The 17,344-nt window shown below is 40.1% G+C and overlaps 2 protein-coding genes across 3 annotated transcripts in view; one reads left to right on the plus strand and one right to left on the minus strand.

Moving 5' to 3' along the window:
• The window catches only part of USP47 (ubiquitin specific peptidase 47), a 51,114-nt gene extending 44,988 nt beyond the window's left edge, over window positions 1–6,126 (minus strand). Inside the window, exon 1 of one of the 2 annotated variants that reach the window (XM_035550270.2) lies at window positions 5,885–6,126. In XM_035550270.2, coding sequence (XP_035406163.1) covers window positions 5,885–5,923 — 39 coding nt within the window. In that variant the 5' untranslated portion in view covers window positions 5,924–6,126. The remainder of the gene's footprint in view (window positions 1–5,884) is intronic. The other variant, XM_035550265.2, reaches the window with a different exon arrangement.
• A 160-nt stretch (window positions 6,127–6,286) lies between these two features.
• GALNT18 (polypeptide N-acetylgalactosaminyltransferase 18) overlaps window positions 6,287–17,344 on the plus strand; it is a 312,077-nt gene continuing 301,019 nt past the window's right edge. The window contains exons 1-2 of the mRNA XM_050711302.1: window positions 6,287–6,517; window positions 7,409–7,460. The gene's annotated coding sequence lies outside the window, so the exon portion shown is untranslated. The remainder of the gene's footprint in view (window positions 6,518–7,408; window positions 7,461–17,344) is intronic.

Raw genomic sequence — 17,344 nt, forward strand, 5'->3', positions numbered from 1 at the left:
ATGCAACAAAGCTCAAAGTGAATCTGTTTTCAGACATAATCTACAGCGAAAACTTTCATGGTATATCAAGTACATTTCTTACACATCTTCTAAAGCTAAAACTCACTAATCCTACAGAATTCATACACGTCTCCTCATTTACTTGAAAGGCTTTCATTACATCTTATTGAGAAGACACACTTAACATTCAGGTTCTGCTCCAACACCACTCCTTTTGCCATGCAACAATGTCCTTAGCAACTGAATATGCCCTTTTTAAAGGGTTCTGGTTGTGCACCTAGAGAGGAATTTACCTCAGATGAAGCATTCTGAGGAACTAGGGTACAATAAGGAATGCTTAGCTGTTTTACGTAACTGCTCATCTAAAAATCTACTGTCATTTTTCAGAAGCACCCAAAGTAGCCTTACGGCCACACAAAGAGTGCAGTCACAATCCTCACAGGCTGAATTCAATCAAGTGATTTTTACCAGTTTTATCCCTTAATTCTTTGAGAACACAGACACATCCTTTTTAGAAGCTATTTCAAGTGCCAGTGCTGAGCAACATCATTTGTTTGACACAAGCTGACTGCTTGCCAAACACTGCAAAAACATGAACAAAGAATATACTACACACTTTCACAGTGGCTAAAACTGTGATCAAGTTGGATACCATTCTACCTGAAAGCTTACAAGAAAAGTTTAAAGTCATACTAGTATTTTCAGGTATCAATACTTTAGTTATACTGCAACAGCATTGTTTTGAGAATATTGTTTTATTCAAGACAAGAAAAATACAGTAAAACGCTAAATAAGCTGTTCACCTGAAAGCATACCATATTCATTTTCAAAAGGGTAAAGTGTAAAATACCAGCTTTAAGTGTTTGCAAAAGGAACCAAAGACATTTTCAAACTGAATAAAAAGGCTGAACATGTAACTCAATCGCTCAGTTTTCTAGCAACGTATCTTTCATGCTTAAATTTCTTATATAAACCCCAAAATATTTTCAAATATGGATAAAAAAGCTGGATATATGAGTAACTACACATATTTTTGGGCACTACTGTATCCATTAAAACGTACTGGGAGAAAGGTTTAAAATAAGACTTTCTTTCACAATTTAATTCAGACAAGACCAAAACCTACAAGTCAAAGGTAACAAAGTCAAGGTGCAGGTCTACTTAAGTTCCTTATGTTAATAACAATATACTCTATCAGCAAAAGGAAGTTGAATGACTTATTGTCATTTCCCAATGATACTTCCTATCCCACTTATCAGTTTGTGGGATAGGAAGATTCTTATTTTAAATAAAATGATCTACACTGATCTAAATCCACAGGTACTTCAGTTTCAAAAACAGAAAAACAGAATTATTGGACTTAACCTATTTAAGAATGACAACTAACAAAGCGTTTAAAGTTTTTTTCTTGTATACTGAAATTCTGAGCTGAAGACGGTTTAGAATTTAATACTGACAGACATTTATTCTCTGTCCCCACATAATTACTTCACAGCTCAGAAGGAAGTCTATTACTTGTTTGATGAACAGTGTGTAACTGCACAAAAAATGATTGTACTGTACTCAATTGATTTAGCAACTTTAATCACTGGTGACCCACACCAGCTAGCAGCACTTACAGACTGAGGTTCCAGTATCGAGTAGCTACCTCTTAGGCAAAAACTTATCACGACCTCAATGTGCCATTAGATAATTATCCTGATCAGTTCTCTCGTACTACAGATTACATACCCAGATGTATACAGCATGGGGAACTAATGTGTGACTCCAAGAAGCTCAGTGATTGAACTAAGCATGGAAAGACCTTGTGTGCTACTTTCACATCTCATTCACCAAACTACAGTACTGAGTATCACACAGATGGTGTCTGTTTGCAAGGAACAAATGACTCAACGGACTTCTGTTTGGATTTTGTTTCCTAAATTTGATTTCCCAATTTGCTTGGCCAATGAAGTAGTCAGATTTTCACAATCACACCTTCATACTTTACGACCAAAGCGCACAAAAAAGTAAGGACAAACTGATAAGCTACCCAAGCGGTAGTTACTTGTGGAGTATCTTAACACACTGGAATGAAAGAATCCAGGTGTCATCAACACTGAAAAAGAACATCCCTTCACTAAAAGAAGTGCAAAATATCTTACTCTGATTCCTGTTCTTCTAACAAAGTTAATGCGATACCCATCAAGAAACATCTTTTATTTGTTCAATGTGGGAGATTAAAATGGATTAATTAGTGTAGGGATGAAAAGACTCACGTTAGTTAGCTGAGAAAACTCACACAATCTTTGATTAAATGGCAGCAAGTAAAAAGCATATATACTTATTTTGACAGGTGTACTCTGTCAAGTTCATGCTGGAACTTGTTGAGAAAGAATCTGCATAGCATTTAACGAGTGGCATAGACATTTCGGAAAGCTTACAGCAGAACCTACTTTTTATATTGACTGATCCTATGAGCTTGGGCAATACTCCCTAAGTTGGGACATCTTGGTCTTCAACAGGAGTTTCTGTAAAATTTACTTATCTTGTCAGTAAACAAACATGTGATTCTACCTTTCTCGCCAACTGTGTTGATTAGAATATTGCATTTCTCTCTATTTGAGGTAGATTTGCCAAATGTAAGTTTCAGGTCTACCTCTCAAACACTGAAAGTCATTGAAGTATTTTCCCTTCTAATAGCACCATTTTCTTGCTTCCATGGCTATCTTTATATGCCTCTTCCTCCCTGGATAACTGTTTCACTAAACTAATGGGGGGAAAATTTACACCAAATAGCAAAGCAATTCTTAAAGAATGTTTAGCATTTACTACTAGGGTGCCCTGTATATGACCCAATGACTTCTGTTTTACTGAATATAAAAACACTAAATTGAGTGCTTTACATTTCAGATGAAGAGAGAAAAGGAATTGAGTATTGGAAGGAAAGGAAACATGGAACAGTTTGTACAGAACCCTGGTCTCAAGAAGAGGAATACTTATTCCCCCCGTCATAAGGAATCATTGGTCACACAACTATTGAAACAATTGTGGAAGTGTTAGGCAGTGAGTGGCAGGAATGCAAGAACTAATTTACTAAATGCCTGTATAGCTTGGGCAAAAAGCTTAATATAAACATTACAACACTCAGCTATTAGAAAGTGCTTTAGTACAGCTGCTCCAAATAAAGAACTTTATGCCAAAGTTATGAGCAAGAGAAAATTAAGCCCTGATTACCTGTACCTTAGCATTGCAAGCTGAATCTATACAATGCCCAGAAGAAATTTTTCTTATACTACTATAAGATATTCAAAGGGCAGCAGTGGAACTACTAGTATTTTGTAATCATGAAAACACAATATTACTCCTTAAAAAAGCTAATAAAAACATTTAATATACTTTAAAAACAGCAATCTGAGCTCCTGTAAGCGCAGATATACAAACTAAGGCTTCAGAACAACCTAATACTTCTCTTCCTATTCTTCCAACAAAGGCTGTTAACATTACAGATGCCTCCTATTACCAAATCTACCGTGGCCTCACATAAGTTTGTAGACAAGAACCAAATCCCTTTTCCCATCCACTCCTTTAATTGCTTAGTCATTCCCCAGATCAGCCTAAAGCAAACTTCAGATTTTTCCTGCTCCTTTACACTGGAATGTAAAGGAAAAATATGGTTCTGTACTCATCTTTGGCAGATGTTGGTTCACATCCCAGCTGAATCTTTGAAACTGCATAAGACAGCCAGCTATACAAGCGATAATTACTCAGCCCTTTGGGAAGGGAGAAAAACATGGAACTGTAATCCTTTATCCACTTCCAAAGGGTAGAACTGAAACTCCAAAAGACCTGCTTTGTCTCCAGCTGCTACTAATGGCATAATAGGAGTATTTAGAAGGTGGCTGTTGAAAACTCAGACCTGGAGAATTCTGTTTACCCGTAACTCAGTGTTCTCTGCAGTGAGACTATTAGTGAATCTCAAAAGGACTTAATATGAATGCTGTAGCATAATATTTCTTAAACTTCTATCACTGAAATAAAATGAGTACATACTGAAAAACACTGGAAAAGTTGAAGAAAGTTCTCTTATGACATATATATCATCAGAGGGGCTTAGCACAAATAATCTGTTTTTCTCCTCAATTTGATTTCTTATATTCTCAGAGAAAATACCATCAGCTTCTAGAAATTCCAAAGTCTCATAGAACTGATGTTGTTCCATACCAGTTACTTACAAAAAGCATAGGTGCCCAATGAAGAACATGAAAAAGCATGCTAAGTGGCTCATAGTAGCACTGTCTAAGAAGTTTACAGATTTCACACTGTATGCTTAAGATATGCATATCTATAATCACATATATTTTAAATATTCATCTTCTTTTACCCGTATTTCCCCTCTCTGCAGAGAGAAGTGCATGCAAAATCCCAGTCCAATGAGTCGGTTAAAAATACTCATCTGAATCATACGTACATTCTGAATACAGCTTTAAAGCCAACAGGGATACTATTAATACATATAACTAAGGAAACAGCCTCATCTAAATTCTTCTATTAATCACCTTGCCATTCCAGTTAACTACAATTGCCACAAGGTTTTTCCTGCCAGTCTCCTTTGCTTTTACATTTTCTTTTTTTTAATTACTTAAGTATACTAGCTCCTGTTTTCTATCCCTTTTCCTAAATTTTTGGAATTTTTTAAAAATAAAATATTTAAGCATACTAGCTACTACATTCCATCCCTTAAGTTTCTGGAGATCTTCTTCCTGATAAAAGACTTAATGTACTCCTTCGAATCTTAGGATGTAAAAAAAAAAAAAAAGAAAAAGAAACAAGAGGTACACTTGTCCTGACTTACCTGTACAATTCTATGCATGCAATTTATGTCTGAAATTCAGAATTTTATTTCACAATTGTTCCCAAGGGTACCATTTAATGATCACCACTTCGTTTTACTAAACTCTACAAAACTGAAGCCCTTACCCCCGACACAAAGCCTCACAGCCTAGTGAGGCTCTGTTCAACAACAGGAAGGGTTTGAATAATTTAACAGAAAAGTAAAACTGAAAAGTCAGCTAAATACATAAGCCTACCTGCACGTGAACAAAAGTTTCTGCTAACATTCCCCTGTGAACAACTACTTCCCACCATGTCACACCACGGCTCGAAGACTCCTTTCCCTGAGCAGTATCTCTTCTACTTGACACGTGTCATTCGCCTATCGCTGCAGGACAGAGACTTAGCCTTCCTCTTCCACGCAGGCTCTTATCTTTAGCCTCTGGCCAAAAACAAACCTTCTCCCTTCCTCCCCGCTGCAAGGCGGCGGCTAGGGGCCTACCCTGCCGCAAACACGAACCACGGCTGACTCGGGCCGCGCTCCCTCCGCAGCCGCAGCTCCAGTGCCGCGGCGAGCCCTTCCCGGCTGCCATTTGGCACTTTGGCCCCTTCTTTCTTTTCCCTTTTCCCTCCCCTCGGGCACCCGGCAGCCAGGACCTGCCGTCCCGCGGCGCCCCCCCGCCCGACGGGTCCCGCTCCAGCCGGCCTCCCCGCGTGCCGTGACAGACAGGTGTAGCGCCCCGGCCGCCCCCGAGCCTGCCGCGGGCCCGGGCCCAGGCCCGGCCCCAGCCTCCTCTCCTTTTCTTCCGTTCCCTTCCCTTCCGTTCCCTTCCCTTTCGTTCCCTTCCCTTCGCTGCCCTCCCCACGCCGGCTCCCGTTCCTCCCTGCCTCCGCGCAGCCCCCGGACGCAGGACCTCCCGCCCCCTCACAAAGACAGGCCCTCCTTCTCTCCCTCCCCGCACGGAGCCAAGCCCGGCAGGGCCTCCCGGGCGGCCCCGGGCCCCCCACACGCCCCAGGGGCCGCCGCCGCCGCCTCCCGCTGCCCACCCTGCCCGCGGCCCCCCCGCCTCACCTCTTTGGGGACGAGCTGGTTCTCCTCGCTGGGCACCATGGCCGGTGGCGCGGCGCTGGGCCCGCAGAAGGCAGAGCCGAGCGTCGCCGTCGTCGTCAGCAGCGGGAGGCGTACGGACGCCGGCGTCTCATCCTGCTCCTCCTCCACCACCGCCCCAACCAGCGAGGGCAGCGCCGCAGCCCCCACCCCCTCCGCCACTACCAATCAATGAGAAAATGGCCGACGGCGGCGCTCTCGCGAGAGCCGTCCGGCCCAGCCCCAGATGCGGTCACAGCCGCCCGCACACCCTAGCAGGCGCCTCGGACGGCTCGCCCAGCCGTCCTCCCCTAGGCTGGGGTGGTGGCTGACTGCGCGACTCACGTTCGCTCTTGAGGAGCGCGTAGTCCCCAGTGAAGCGCGCAGTGTGAGTCCCACAAGAGGCCGCGCGGCAGAGCCCGGCCCGGCCCGGCCCCGCTGCTCCCCCGCGCTCAGGGGCCGTAGCTGCCGCCCTCGGCCCCCGTTCCCCTGCTCCATAGGGCGCCTCGTCGCTCCAGCCCCGCCGGTACGGAGCGGAGTGCCCCCTTCCCTTTTCCTTTCTGGATTTACGGGACACGAGGGAAAGAGCAGTAGATGATTAAAGTTAAATTGTGCTAGGTAAGTGGGAAGGCTGCACGTGAGGCTTCATGCCCGACAGTCGCCCCCGTCAGGCGTGGCAGAGGCTCGATAAGGGCAGCCGGAGCTCCGGCTGCGTGTGGCTGCAGGGCCCGGCAGCAGGGCGGGAGCGGCCGCCACCGCCTCAGCCCTGAGGTAACGGTGGGGCTGTGGCCAGCCGCGGCGTGCGCTGCCCTTTAAGTGAAGTTTTTTGTTTGTTTTGTTTTGTTTTTAAAAACTGTGTGTTGCTCGCTCTTTCTGCCCTCTTAGGTGTAACTCGCCCTTAATTGAGTGTGGGATTTGGAGACCAGGAGAAAGAGCAAAAGAGATTAGGCCTGACCCTACTAATACGTGTGTGTTTTTCTTGGTGCCCAGAAGTTATTCATGGAGTCATGTTGTGAAACTGTGTGTTCACTTAAGTGTAAACAGTGTCAATCCAGGGATAATGGAACACTTTCAAAAGAAATAAAAGGATATTTCTGTGGTATCAGTTAACTGTTGCTTTTTTGTCTGTAGCAGGTCTAAATATATCTGTTTTTCACGCTTAGGCACGTGAAAAGCCAAATATTAATCTCTAGAATAAATAAAATGTGTATTAAAAGAGAAATAATTATACTTTAATGTCTACTTGACTGTGAAATAGTTTAGGTGGAAAACAGTTAACTAATGAAGAATGGTAGGTGATAGTTGGACTTTTTTTTGAGAAATACTTTATTCTCATTATTTTAGTGTCCTCTTGTGGAAATGTACAGAATTGAGGATTTTTTTTTTGTAGCTTTTTGCAAAGAAACTTTACATTTGGGACTAATTTTTGAAGCTTACTGTATTGGAGACTGTTGGAATTTTATTGTAAAAACTACAATTAAGTGACCTCTTCTCCCTTTTCATTTTTAGTCTGCAGTGTGTAACTTCTTGGCTTCTTTTCTGTCATCCTGCCTTCCAGAAGGTGAGCTAAGTAGCATGTTTTGCAGTCAATATGTAGTTGGGGACACTTAAAAAAAATAATAATTAAAAAAAAAAAAGCCCTTCAAAAAGATCATTTCTGACAATAGTAATGTCAGTAGTTTTATTTTTACGTTAGAAGCATGCTGTGATAGATGCTGCGTTTCATAGTTTCCATTAATTCTGCTCCTGGAAATAAGCACAAATATCCGTTTGTTGAAAATTTACATGAAACAATTTTTCAACATGTTTTTGTTTATATAACTTAATGGGGTCAAGTTGTTTGTACAGTAAAGGCCAGTAGGCCCTTTGGAGAGGAACTCTTGCCTTCTGGTTTTAAAACATGTAGCCCCTTAAAGCCCCTCATCTTACTGAGACATTTGAGCACTACTGCAATGAAATCAAGTATCAGTATGGGAATAATGTGAGTCTCTTGCCTTTATGGATACTTTGTTAGCACAGGGTTATATAGATAGCATTAACCATTTAAAAGAGGGAAAACTATGTGATTTTTTTTTTATATAGGAAAGAAAGTATAGAATTAATGAACTCATCTTCTAGAGAAGAGGATTTTTTTTTTATTAATTCAGCTGTATTGCTGATTAAAAGGATTTACCTTTCTTTTAAGGGGGATTCTTGCAATTATCTTGACAGGAGAAAAGGTAGAATTGCAGAAAAAAATTAAAATTTTATCAATGGTTGTAGGTATTTGGAGAAGCACAGCCTTCTAGTGATCATCTGTTGTCCAGCAGTATCCAAAGATCCATGAAATTAGCAAGCAAGTAGTTGAGTTGAAAAGCCAGACCAGAGGCATAAACTTGCAATAGAAGGTGATAAAGTCATCAGAGTACTGGGTGGCACTGGCAATGGTATGTGACCATCATCCGAATGTTGAGCTTAGTGTTACTTTTTTTGCATGTGTCTCTTTAAGGGACCAAAAATTCTGAAGCTTGAGGGATTCTTCCTTTTGCATTAGGTATTCAAAAGCTTTCAGAAATGGTATATTTGAAAGATCTTTTTCTGAAGTGTTATGATTTTTTTTTCCCTGCTCTTTGAGCTTAACAAGGGGCAAAGCCATGGGACTCAATGACTTTAAAATATATTGCTCTGTTGGGATAACGACATAGCAACCACAAATACATGTCTACTGGGTAAGAGTCAGGATTTCTTTTTTTAAAGAAATGCTGCTAGATCCTCTTGCCAGCCTTATACTAACATCTAGTGCAGGATGTGTACATAAAACATCTTGAATGAAGTAACAATCTCTAGTTAATAATTAAATCTCCAGAAGCTTTTGTAATTTGTGTATGTTAGAGTGTTTAATCTCTTTACATGAGCATTATTAAAGAGCAATATTCAGAACTCAGGTTTCATGAAGGGAATCTCCTAGTCCTTTATAAAGACTGATTTAGCATACCACAGGTTGTTATTAATACAAAAAAGAACAATCAATATATCGCACTAAAAAGTGTGCTGGATTTGTGATTACAGATACATTTTTTAGGCTATCAATTGTCAAACTATTGTTCAGAGACTCATTAATGAGAGTCACAAGTGCTGAAGTGTCAGATTTCAGTCAGTGACACTTCACTAGTTTTAGTCAATACAGAACTTATCACACTCATGCATGAATCATGTTTATGGGAATGTAGTTACACAAAGTCAATACTAAATAGCAGGTCTTTATTATAAGCGATGGTGAACTTAAATTAGCCTGTGGGAATCGGCTACCTCCCACCTCCACAGCCTCTTCAAAGTTTATGCTTTAATCATTTCTCCTTCTCTGTAAGAATGCACATGCTCCTGTCTCAACACTTATGTCCAAGGCTTGATGAGTAATGAAAAAAGTTTCAAAAACTAAATGGAGGGAGTATTGCTACCTTATTCTGATACATCTGGTGGTGTGCCAAAAATGCTGGAGGTGTAAAATCTTAAGAAAACAAGCAGATGTTGGAATACAAACTGATGTTGTCTTTCCCCAGGTAATGTTATCCTACCTTTTTCAAATAGAACGTGTATGTAAAGAGGATTGTGTAAATGAATATCATTGACATCTGCTCTGAAATGCTTCACGTTTGATTTTTCACATAGGCTGTTGGTGGAAGATCATTTCCTGTTTCAGAAGTTGCTGGCCTTATTTGTAGCTTTCCTCAGTATTCTTGTGTTAAAAAATAAAAAAAGTCCCAACAACAACAAACTGAAGTTTTCAAACCTTCACAAGTTGCTAATGAATATCAGAATGACATAGATGTATTTGCTAGCACAAGAAATGTGGCCAATGTTGATACGGTGTTCTTTTAGACCTCTTCTGCGGTGTCAGCACTTTATGGAAAACTGGCTGAAAGCCTCTCCCTTTTTCAATCTTTGGCAAGTCTGCTTCTACTGATAGAAAGAGATGTGTGAAAGTTCAGGATATCAACCCAGCCATTAATTGCATTGCTTGTTACTTTGCTGTTTGTGCCTTGAGCAACTGTTGCAGAACATGAAAGTTGTGAGGAATTTCTCTGAAAATCTTAGGGTATTTTTTTGCCCACTGACTGCCCCATCCAGTCCTTTCAATTAGAAAAAAATGAAATCATCCTTTGGATTGATGAGGGGAGAACAAGAAGGAATTAAGGTGAACAAGTAGAATTAATGCAAGGTAAAGAAGACACAGAATTCTGTACCTTTAAAAGTGCTTTTTGCTGGATTTCTATTTCTTGGATCTTAGCTCCCTAAATATGAAGCAGGCCAGTAAGAGGCTAAAGAACAAATTGAGATATTTAAAAAAGGAACACTTGTTACTTTTAATCCTCTTGCAATTGTTGTTAGAAAGGGGGTTTTATATTCTAGCATTTTGTATTGTTTCTTGAATATTTTGAGGCTCAAGAGTGGGAATAAAAGTACTTAAATATAAGGCATCTTTAATTTTCTGTGATCTGTAGTCTTCCATGTCGAAAGAACTGTATGCAGAGTTTTGGGAAATGAAAACTATTTCTACGAGCGGAGAGTGCTGTGGAAAACGTAAGCCTTAAATGGGAGATTTGCTATGGAAAAAGTGTTCTTTCCCTTCAGAAAGACTGTCATAGGAGGTACTCTTGAGTCTATTAGGTGGGTAGGCAAGCAGCTTTCTGAAATTAAACTTCACAACATTAAGAAAAAACACTCAGTTTTAAGTTGAATGCTAAATACTGTTCTGCTGTTCTTAAATTGTGTTTTCTGCTTTAATCTTTATGAGCATGCATGTACTTTTCTGTCCTCTGACATTAGCTTGTGCCAAGATCTTCTTAATCAAAACCAGTAGAGGATTATTTTAATTAATTATTAATCAGCAGCCAATATTCACTGACATTTTGTTAAAGATTATCTTCTTACTTTGGTTTCAAGACAGTTTTCAGATATTAGTTTAGGATATTAGTTTTCTTTTCTGTGGTAGCATTAATCTTGTTTGTGAATTCTCACCTGGGTTCGAAAATGAAATGGCAGTTCTTAAGAAAAATAGAAATCCTGCACAGAATTTTGCAGGACCATGAATTCCTTCATTAATTTACATCAGCTTGACTTTTCAACATTATGTACTTAAAACTACAGAGTAGTTTTTAACACTAGTAGTCTGAACAAAACAGTTCCGGGGGTTAGAGCTCTTGATGTACTTGTCAAAATGTTTCTGGTGTTACTGGGAGTAAAACATGCACTAGCAGGCTGATTTCCACTTTGTGGTGTGAGTTTGGAAACAGATGTGGGCTGGAATCATGTGGCATTTGAGGGAACCCAACAAATCTCACACTGACTTTACTGGCTTAGGCTCACGGCCAGGCTGCAACTTTTCTGTCTAAAATGTATGCAATAGCTGGGAAATCTGCAGTCTCTCTATATGTGCAAGACAGTAGAGATTACTTCATACATTCTTTCTGGAATCTGGGCTGGTATGGTATCTAACCCCCCTCCTCTAAGGCTGGGGGTGGCAGGGAGAAGGCATCTCCATGATCAACGACATAGCAAAGGCTTACGTGTAGGAAAAGAAAGAGTTGCCCTGAATGCATACCATGCTGGTAATGTCAGTCACTGAAATGGTCCTGTTATGTCAGAGGTTCAGAAAGAGCTTAGAGTGACATGGATGGTATATTTTAAAACACTTACGTGCATGAGGAGAGTCACCCTAAGAGTGCAAAGGCAGCACTAAATAGGACAATGCAATGTGCAAAAATCAGAGCAGCTTAGCTTCATATGGAGCTGCCCTCAGTGTAGACACTCACAGTATTTGTAGTTGCACCTGGGTCCAGGTGAGTTAAATAGCTCAGTTTTGCTTCAGAGGTTCCCAGCGATGCTTTAGATTAATTCAGGTGACATTTAATATTACAAACAAGTGCTAATTGTATCGCTTACAGCTCTTTGGGCAAGAAGGGGGTGTTTTCCCATCCTCACTGAGCACAAATGGAGCATTTTCCTCATCCTGGATGTCAGATCCCAGGTGGCCTCTACCTGGGTGGAATGTTTCCCTCCCACCTCCTTTGGGGTGTCGTGATTACCAGTGTCACACAGTAGCTCCCAGCTCTGTTACCCCATCCCCTCACTGAAGGGAGGGAAGGAAGCGCAGCATTTTGCATCTTTGGGTGTACAGTCTTGTGGTGCTGGTAAGCACAAGGGATGCATGCCCTGGGTTGCCTCATGGTGTGTCTGCCTTTGGTCTCACCTCCCTGCCCAGAAGACCTGCTCAGGAGGACAGCAGGAGGGGGCTGTCACTTCTCCCCATTTTTCTGTGGATGCTGCTTAGTGACCATGTTTGACACCACTCTTTCTGCTTTACTCTGTGCCCTTGCTAGTCCTTTCTTCCACTGGTGATGGAAGAAACTTTGTGTTTGGGGTGGAGTGGAGTTGGGCTATTTAACTGTTTGAGGATTGCTGGGGGGGAGTGATTCCTCAGCTGTGGGTCATTCATTCTTTCAGGGCTCCCTCCTGTCTCATCACTGTTTGTCTTTCAGCTTGTGCAGTCTGCAAAGCAAACATTACGTCCCCACAACTCATCATGTCCCCACAACTCACCATGTCCTGCAGTGAGGCATGCATAAGGCAGCTTTTATGTTGTACATGCACAGCTGTTGGGAGGCCTGGTCTAAAACCTGTGGCTGGCTCTGTGGTCCTCCCAGCTCAACCTTGTCCTCATTTTGCAGTCAGCTGTCCGCTAAACATCTTCAGCTTTCTGGGGCCGTAAGGCACAGTATGCTATGGGGGTTGCTGAACTTTCTTGCGTGAATTAATGTAGCTTTTTACCTTTGGCAACAGCAGAGGGAGCTGCCAGAGATCTTGCATAGTATTTCAAATGTCAGCTGCCAGTATTGAGCAGCTGCCAGCACTGCAGCTCTGGCAGAGGGAGTGTTAGTGTGGACACAGAGTGAGTCAGGCTGGGCAGGAACTTGTGTACACAGTATCCTGAGACTGGTAGAAATCTCCCAGCAAGTTGTCTCCTGTGTTGCTTCGGTCATATATGAGGAAATACTACTGGCTCTTGACTGAATCAGAATCACAGGTGTTATGCATTCAGAGTTGAATGTAAGTAGTTTGTCAGAGTGTGGAGTCCTCATCAATAAAGTTATCTTGTGGAATTACTAGTCTCTAGAAGTGAAAGGTTAAAGCAAAGCTGTAGGTAGTGAGTCTTAAGAATGTAGTTTCTTAAAAACAATCTCATGTTTGCATATATTTCAATTTTAATGTTTTTATTGACTTATTCTTTTAAATGTGTGCAATACATCTGTTAGGTAGACTGAGTTAACATGGGAAAACAATAAAAAATTGTAACTGCTGTCCCTGTTTGTTGTCACTGCCTTTTTAAGAAGATGCCTTTGGAGAGCAGATGTTTCTTCAACATTTGGATCAGAACTGACTCTGAAATGTGTGCATGTATACGTTAATTTCAGTCTCCTAATTGCTGCTAGCATGGGATGTTAATTTCTTTCTGTACTGTTACTTCTTTGCAATGAATTGTGTCAACTGTTGTAAGTTACATGCATACCTGCTTGCCTATCACCTGTGATTTAAGCCTTGTTTGTTAAGTGGGCCTGATAGATGTAAGCATGTCTAACAGATGTCCAGACAGAGGCAAATTCCAGGTTGTTTGAATTCGGTTCAAATCCATTCATGGGGCTTGGCTCTTCAGCAGAGGGTTATTTTACATGGTGAGGTTAAAGGAAGAGGGTTCAGTGGACTTATTGTTTGGCTGGTTAGTGAAGTGGGGTGCATCTGTGGAATGCAGGGGTGTGAGTTACGAGGGTCTCTATGCCACTATAGATACAAGATGCTGGATACTGCAGTATTTGCTACATCTTTTTCTTACATAGTGAACCTACGACCGTCTTGGCACAGGAAATGTGCATCTTTCATTCCCTATGACTTTGCATGTATGCTGGTTTTGTACTCCTTATGGTAACAAAGATTTATACTAAGATGCCCAAATCAGTTTTACAATACTAAAAGCTATGTAGAATTGAATTTGGATAGTACCAGTAATGGCAACACTTACTGGAAATCGAATTCCAAGTCTGCTGGTAGGAATGCTGTCTACTACGGCAAGAGTAAGTCAAAAGCATGCGTGAAGTTTTTGATGTCCTAGGTTTACCGTGTACGGGAGAACTTGCATTTACTGTAAAGCCCACATTCTATTCTGCATCCAAGATCTAAGACGTATCGTGAATTTAGGATTTTTTTTTTTGTCTAGGAGCATTTTCTGAAATGGATAAAGAGCCAGCCTCAGATCATCAGAAGATTATCTCATCAAAACTGCCAAAGAAGTTATAAATAAAGATAAAAGGATAATACTACTTTCTTTTACTTTTTTCCTTCATGACTGCAGATTTCTAGAAAAAATAAAAGCCTGACCATTACATACTTTTTTTCTGATAATACACTGACCATTCTTTTTTCTGTTCTTCCTTATTTTATTGCTGCTACTTCAGCCTCTTCCTGTGCTTGCTAGTCTCGGGATTTTTCCAAAGACAGGCTGAAACTATAATGACCAGGTTTTTGTTAATCTTCTCTTTGTATTCTCATGTTGTTTATTTTCATGTCTTTGAATTTGTTCAGAATGACCAATATACTACATGTTTCAGGAATGAAGTGGTTAATTAATGGAGCTTTTACTACCTCATAAAAACATGCACAATCTTGGCAGCCTTGGGATGGTAGTTATTGCCTGCAATCACAAAGGCTTTGTTGCCACATTTCTATAGAGCTCAAGTAGATTAAACGATCTTTAGAGTCCGTTTGTATGTTCCTCAGCAGTAATAGCAATTTTACAGTGCCTCTTTTGAAAATTGACATGGTGACTCTTAATAAATAATCAAAATCTTCTATGCTAAAATGAACAGAAATATTCACAAAAATGTTTTGAAGCTGTTTTCATGATTTAATGTTTGGAAGTAAGAAATTCATAGCATAAGATAATTCTCAACGCCAGACTGCTAGTTGGATTTTGGTTCTTTGGCTGCTCAAGCCATGGCTTTTCCTTGGGATGAAGTAATGAGCTGCTTTGTTTTAACTTCAGGAAGTGGAAGGAATGAAAGCAATAACAATTTAAACAGGATGGCTTTTTTCATCTCTAACCAAAGATGAATTTTGGGAAATTTCAGAGTAATTACTAGTCACTTTTGATGTTGTGCTGGTTATTTCAAATACGTCATGTGCCTGAGAATAATGTCATTCATTGCATGTGAATAGCCTAATTACTTTTTTTTTCTAGGCAATGTTATGTTGTAAAGCAGAAGTTATGTAAGATATTGTTTCAACCACAGAGTTAGTTTGGTACTAGCATGCAATTAGAAGAAATCTTGTTAAAACTGTAATACCTGTGGGACATTCACAGGCAGAACTAAAGAGCTAGACATGAAATAAAACAGAAGACAGCATTTCTTACACAATACTTACTTTAGCTGTATAAAGTCTGGAGATGTGATAAGTATGATTTCAAATACATGGTTATGTTGTTAGGTCATGTTCTTTCCCTGTCATTGTTAAATACTTAGAATGTTTAATGTATCTGAGTTTTGCTGCAGCCTTATATCTTCTAAGTAGATGAGATGTGTAGTTTTGAACTATCCATTTACATTCCATTAGCTATCTTGCATTTTCTTACATGTGGGGTGGGGAAGGGAATAGTTTTACTTATATACTCATTTTTAATAAAGTTATCTAGTACTTCTGAGCAAACATTTTGTCATAGCTGAAATATCTGAACTTAGATTTGTATCAGGTATGCTAGTCCTGAGACAGAGTACGGATGAATGCTGCTATTTTGAACACAGAGAAGGAAATCTTTATTTTTTAAAGACTGAAAGTAAGTTGGGCAATCTTTTCTATTGCAAACTAGATGTATGTATGGAATAAAAGAAGCTAGATGTTAGAAGCCTGTAGTGAAATATCCTCATGTCCTTTTGCTTCTTTAAATTTATAACATACCTTTGTCTTGTAAAAATAAACAAACCACCTTATGACTTGAATGACTTAATGACCTTTTCTTGACAGCAGATTTAGACCCTCCTTTATCACTATCCAAAGAGGTTCAGTGTGAGTAGATTAACATCTCTATGTGCAGAGAGGCTATTTTTATTTTAATAATATGCTCTTAACATCATATTAGCAAGGTTTCCTTGTTTGTAATGAACATTGTAGCATTATCAGAAAACAGATGGAAAGAACATTTCAAATTTCAGGTATGGGAACAGCAAGTCATAGCTGCATATGAACACTGGAATTACCGTGTGTGATGTAATTCACAATGTTTACAATATTGCATTTTCAATTTAACTTAATGGCTTTCCTCTTTTCTGAACTTTCCAAGTTCAAGCAAGAAGAAGGAATTAAACTTATTTATTTTATGTAAATTTGAAGCTTAGCTTGATGATAGAGAACCGTACAGAAAAAGGCATGGCAAAACGAAAGGCAAATCCGAAAAGTTTGCAAAAGAATGGGAGACCTGGGGGGGGGGGAAGGGGGGAAGGAAATTAGATTTCTATAAAACTAGAGAACCTGGATGCATGTGAGCAAAAACCCTTCTATCCATGACACTGATCATAAAACAAACATCTTTAAAAGGTATAGACTACCTTATTTTTCTTTTGTTTCAGTACGCAAAGAAATTTTTGGAAGATACAAAACACTTCTCTTTCTATTTTATAGGAGAGAAGCTAGAAGCAATAAGGCTTGGTACTGAAGTAGATAATGTGATAATCAAGAAAGCTTTTGATAAGAAAATCTTACAAAAATGCCAAAATGTTAATGTTAAATTGAAGCAAAGCCACTTCTGCTGCATTTCTTCATCACAATAGTCTTTTGTTGCTGAGAAAACTGAATGTAATGTACTGAATCACATAGGCAGCTCTAGGTGTCAGACGCCTTGCAAGCAGGCGGTTCTTGATTCTGCTGTGAGCTGTTTTGGTGCTGGAATCAGAGTGAGTTTTGACAAGAACAGGAAATTGCATAAGGATGTCTCAGGCTGTTTACTAGTAGCTAAAAGCCACTGGAATAAATATCTGTACTGGCAGTACAGAATCTTTTTTGTCATCTAGTCCAGCAACACTGTAAATGAAAACTTAAGGCCTGGGACATGAATTCAGAGAGGGAAGCCTAAGGGATAAGGGAGCTTTTAATATCAACTTGGAAATATGCAGTAGTTATGTTCATAGATAAAAGCTTTCTAAATCCAGTAGTTCTTTCTGCAAGTATTGCCGTGTGATCAGTATTTCAGTAGACAAAGAAATGTTGAAATCCTTGTCCCACTGCACCCCTCAAAAAAACCCTCCCACCTCTCCTCTCTAATGCTGTAGAGGTATTTTACAGTTTTCTTGGGGGGTCTTTGGACAGAGAAACCTGTGATGAAAAGAGCCAGGTGCCTCAGTGTAATATGACATCAAGATGGAG

The sequence above is a fragment of the Cygnus atratus genome, chromosome 5, assembly GCF_013377495.2.
Source record: "Cygnus atratus isolate AKBS03 ecotype Queensland, Australia chromosome 5, CAtr_DNAZoo_HiC_assembly, whole genome shotgun sequence".
NCBI lineage: Eukaryota > Metazoa > Chordata > Aves > Anseriformes > Anatidae > Cygnus > Cygnus atratus.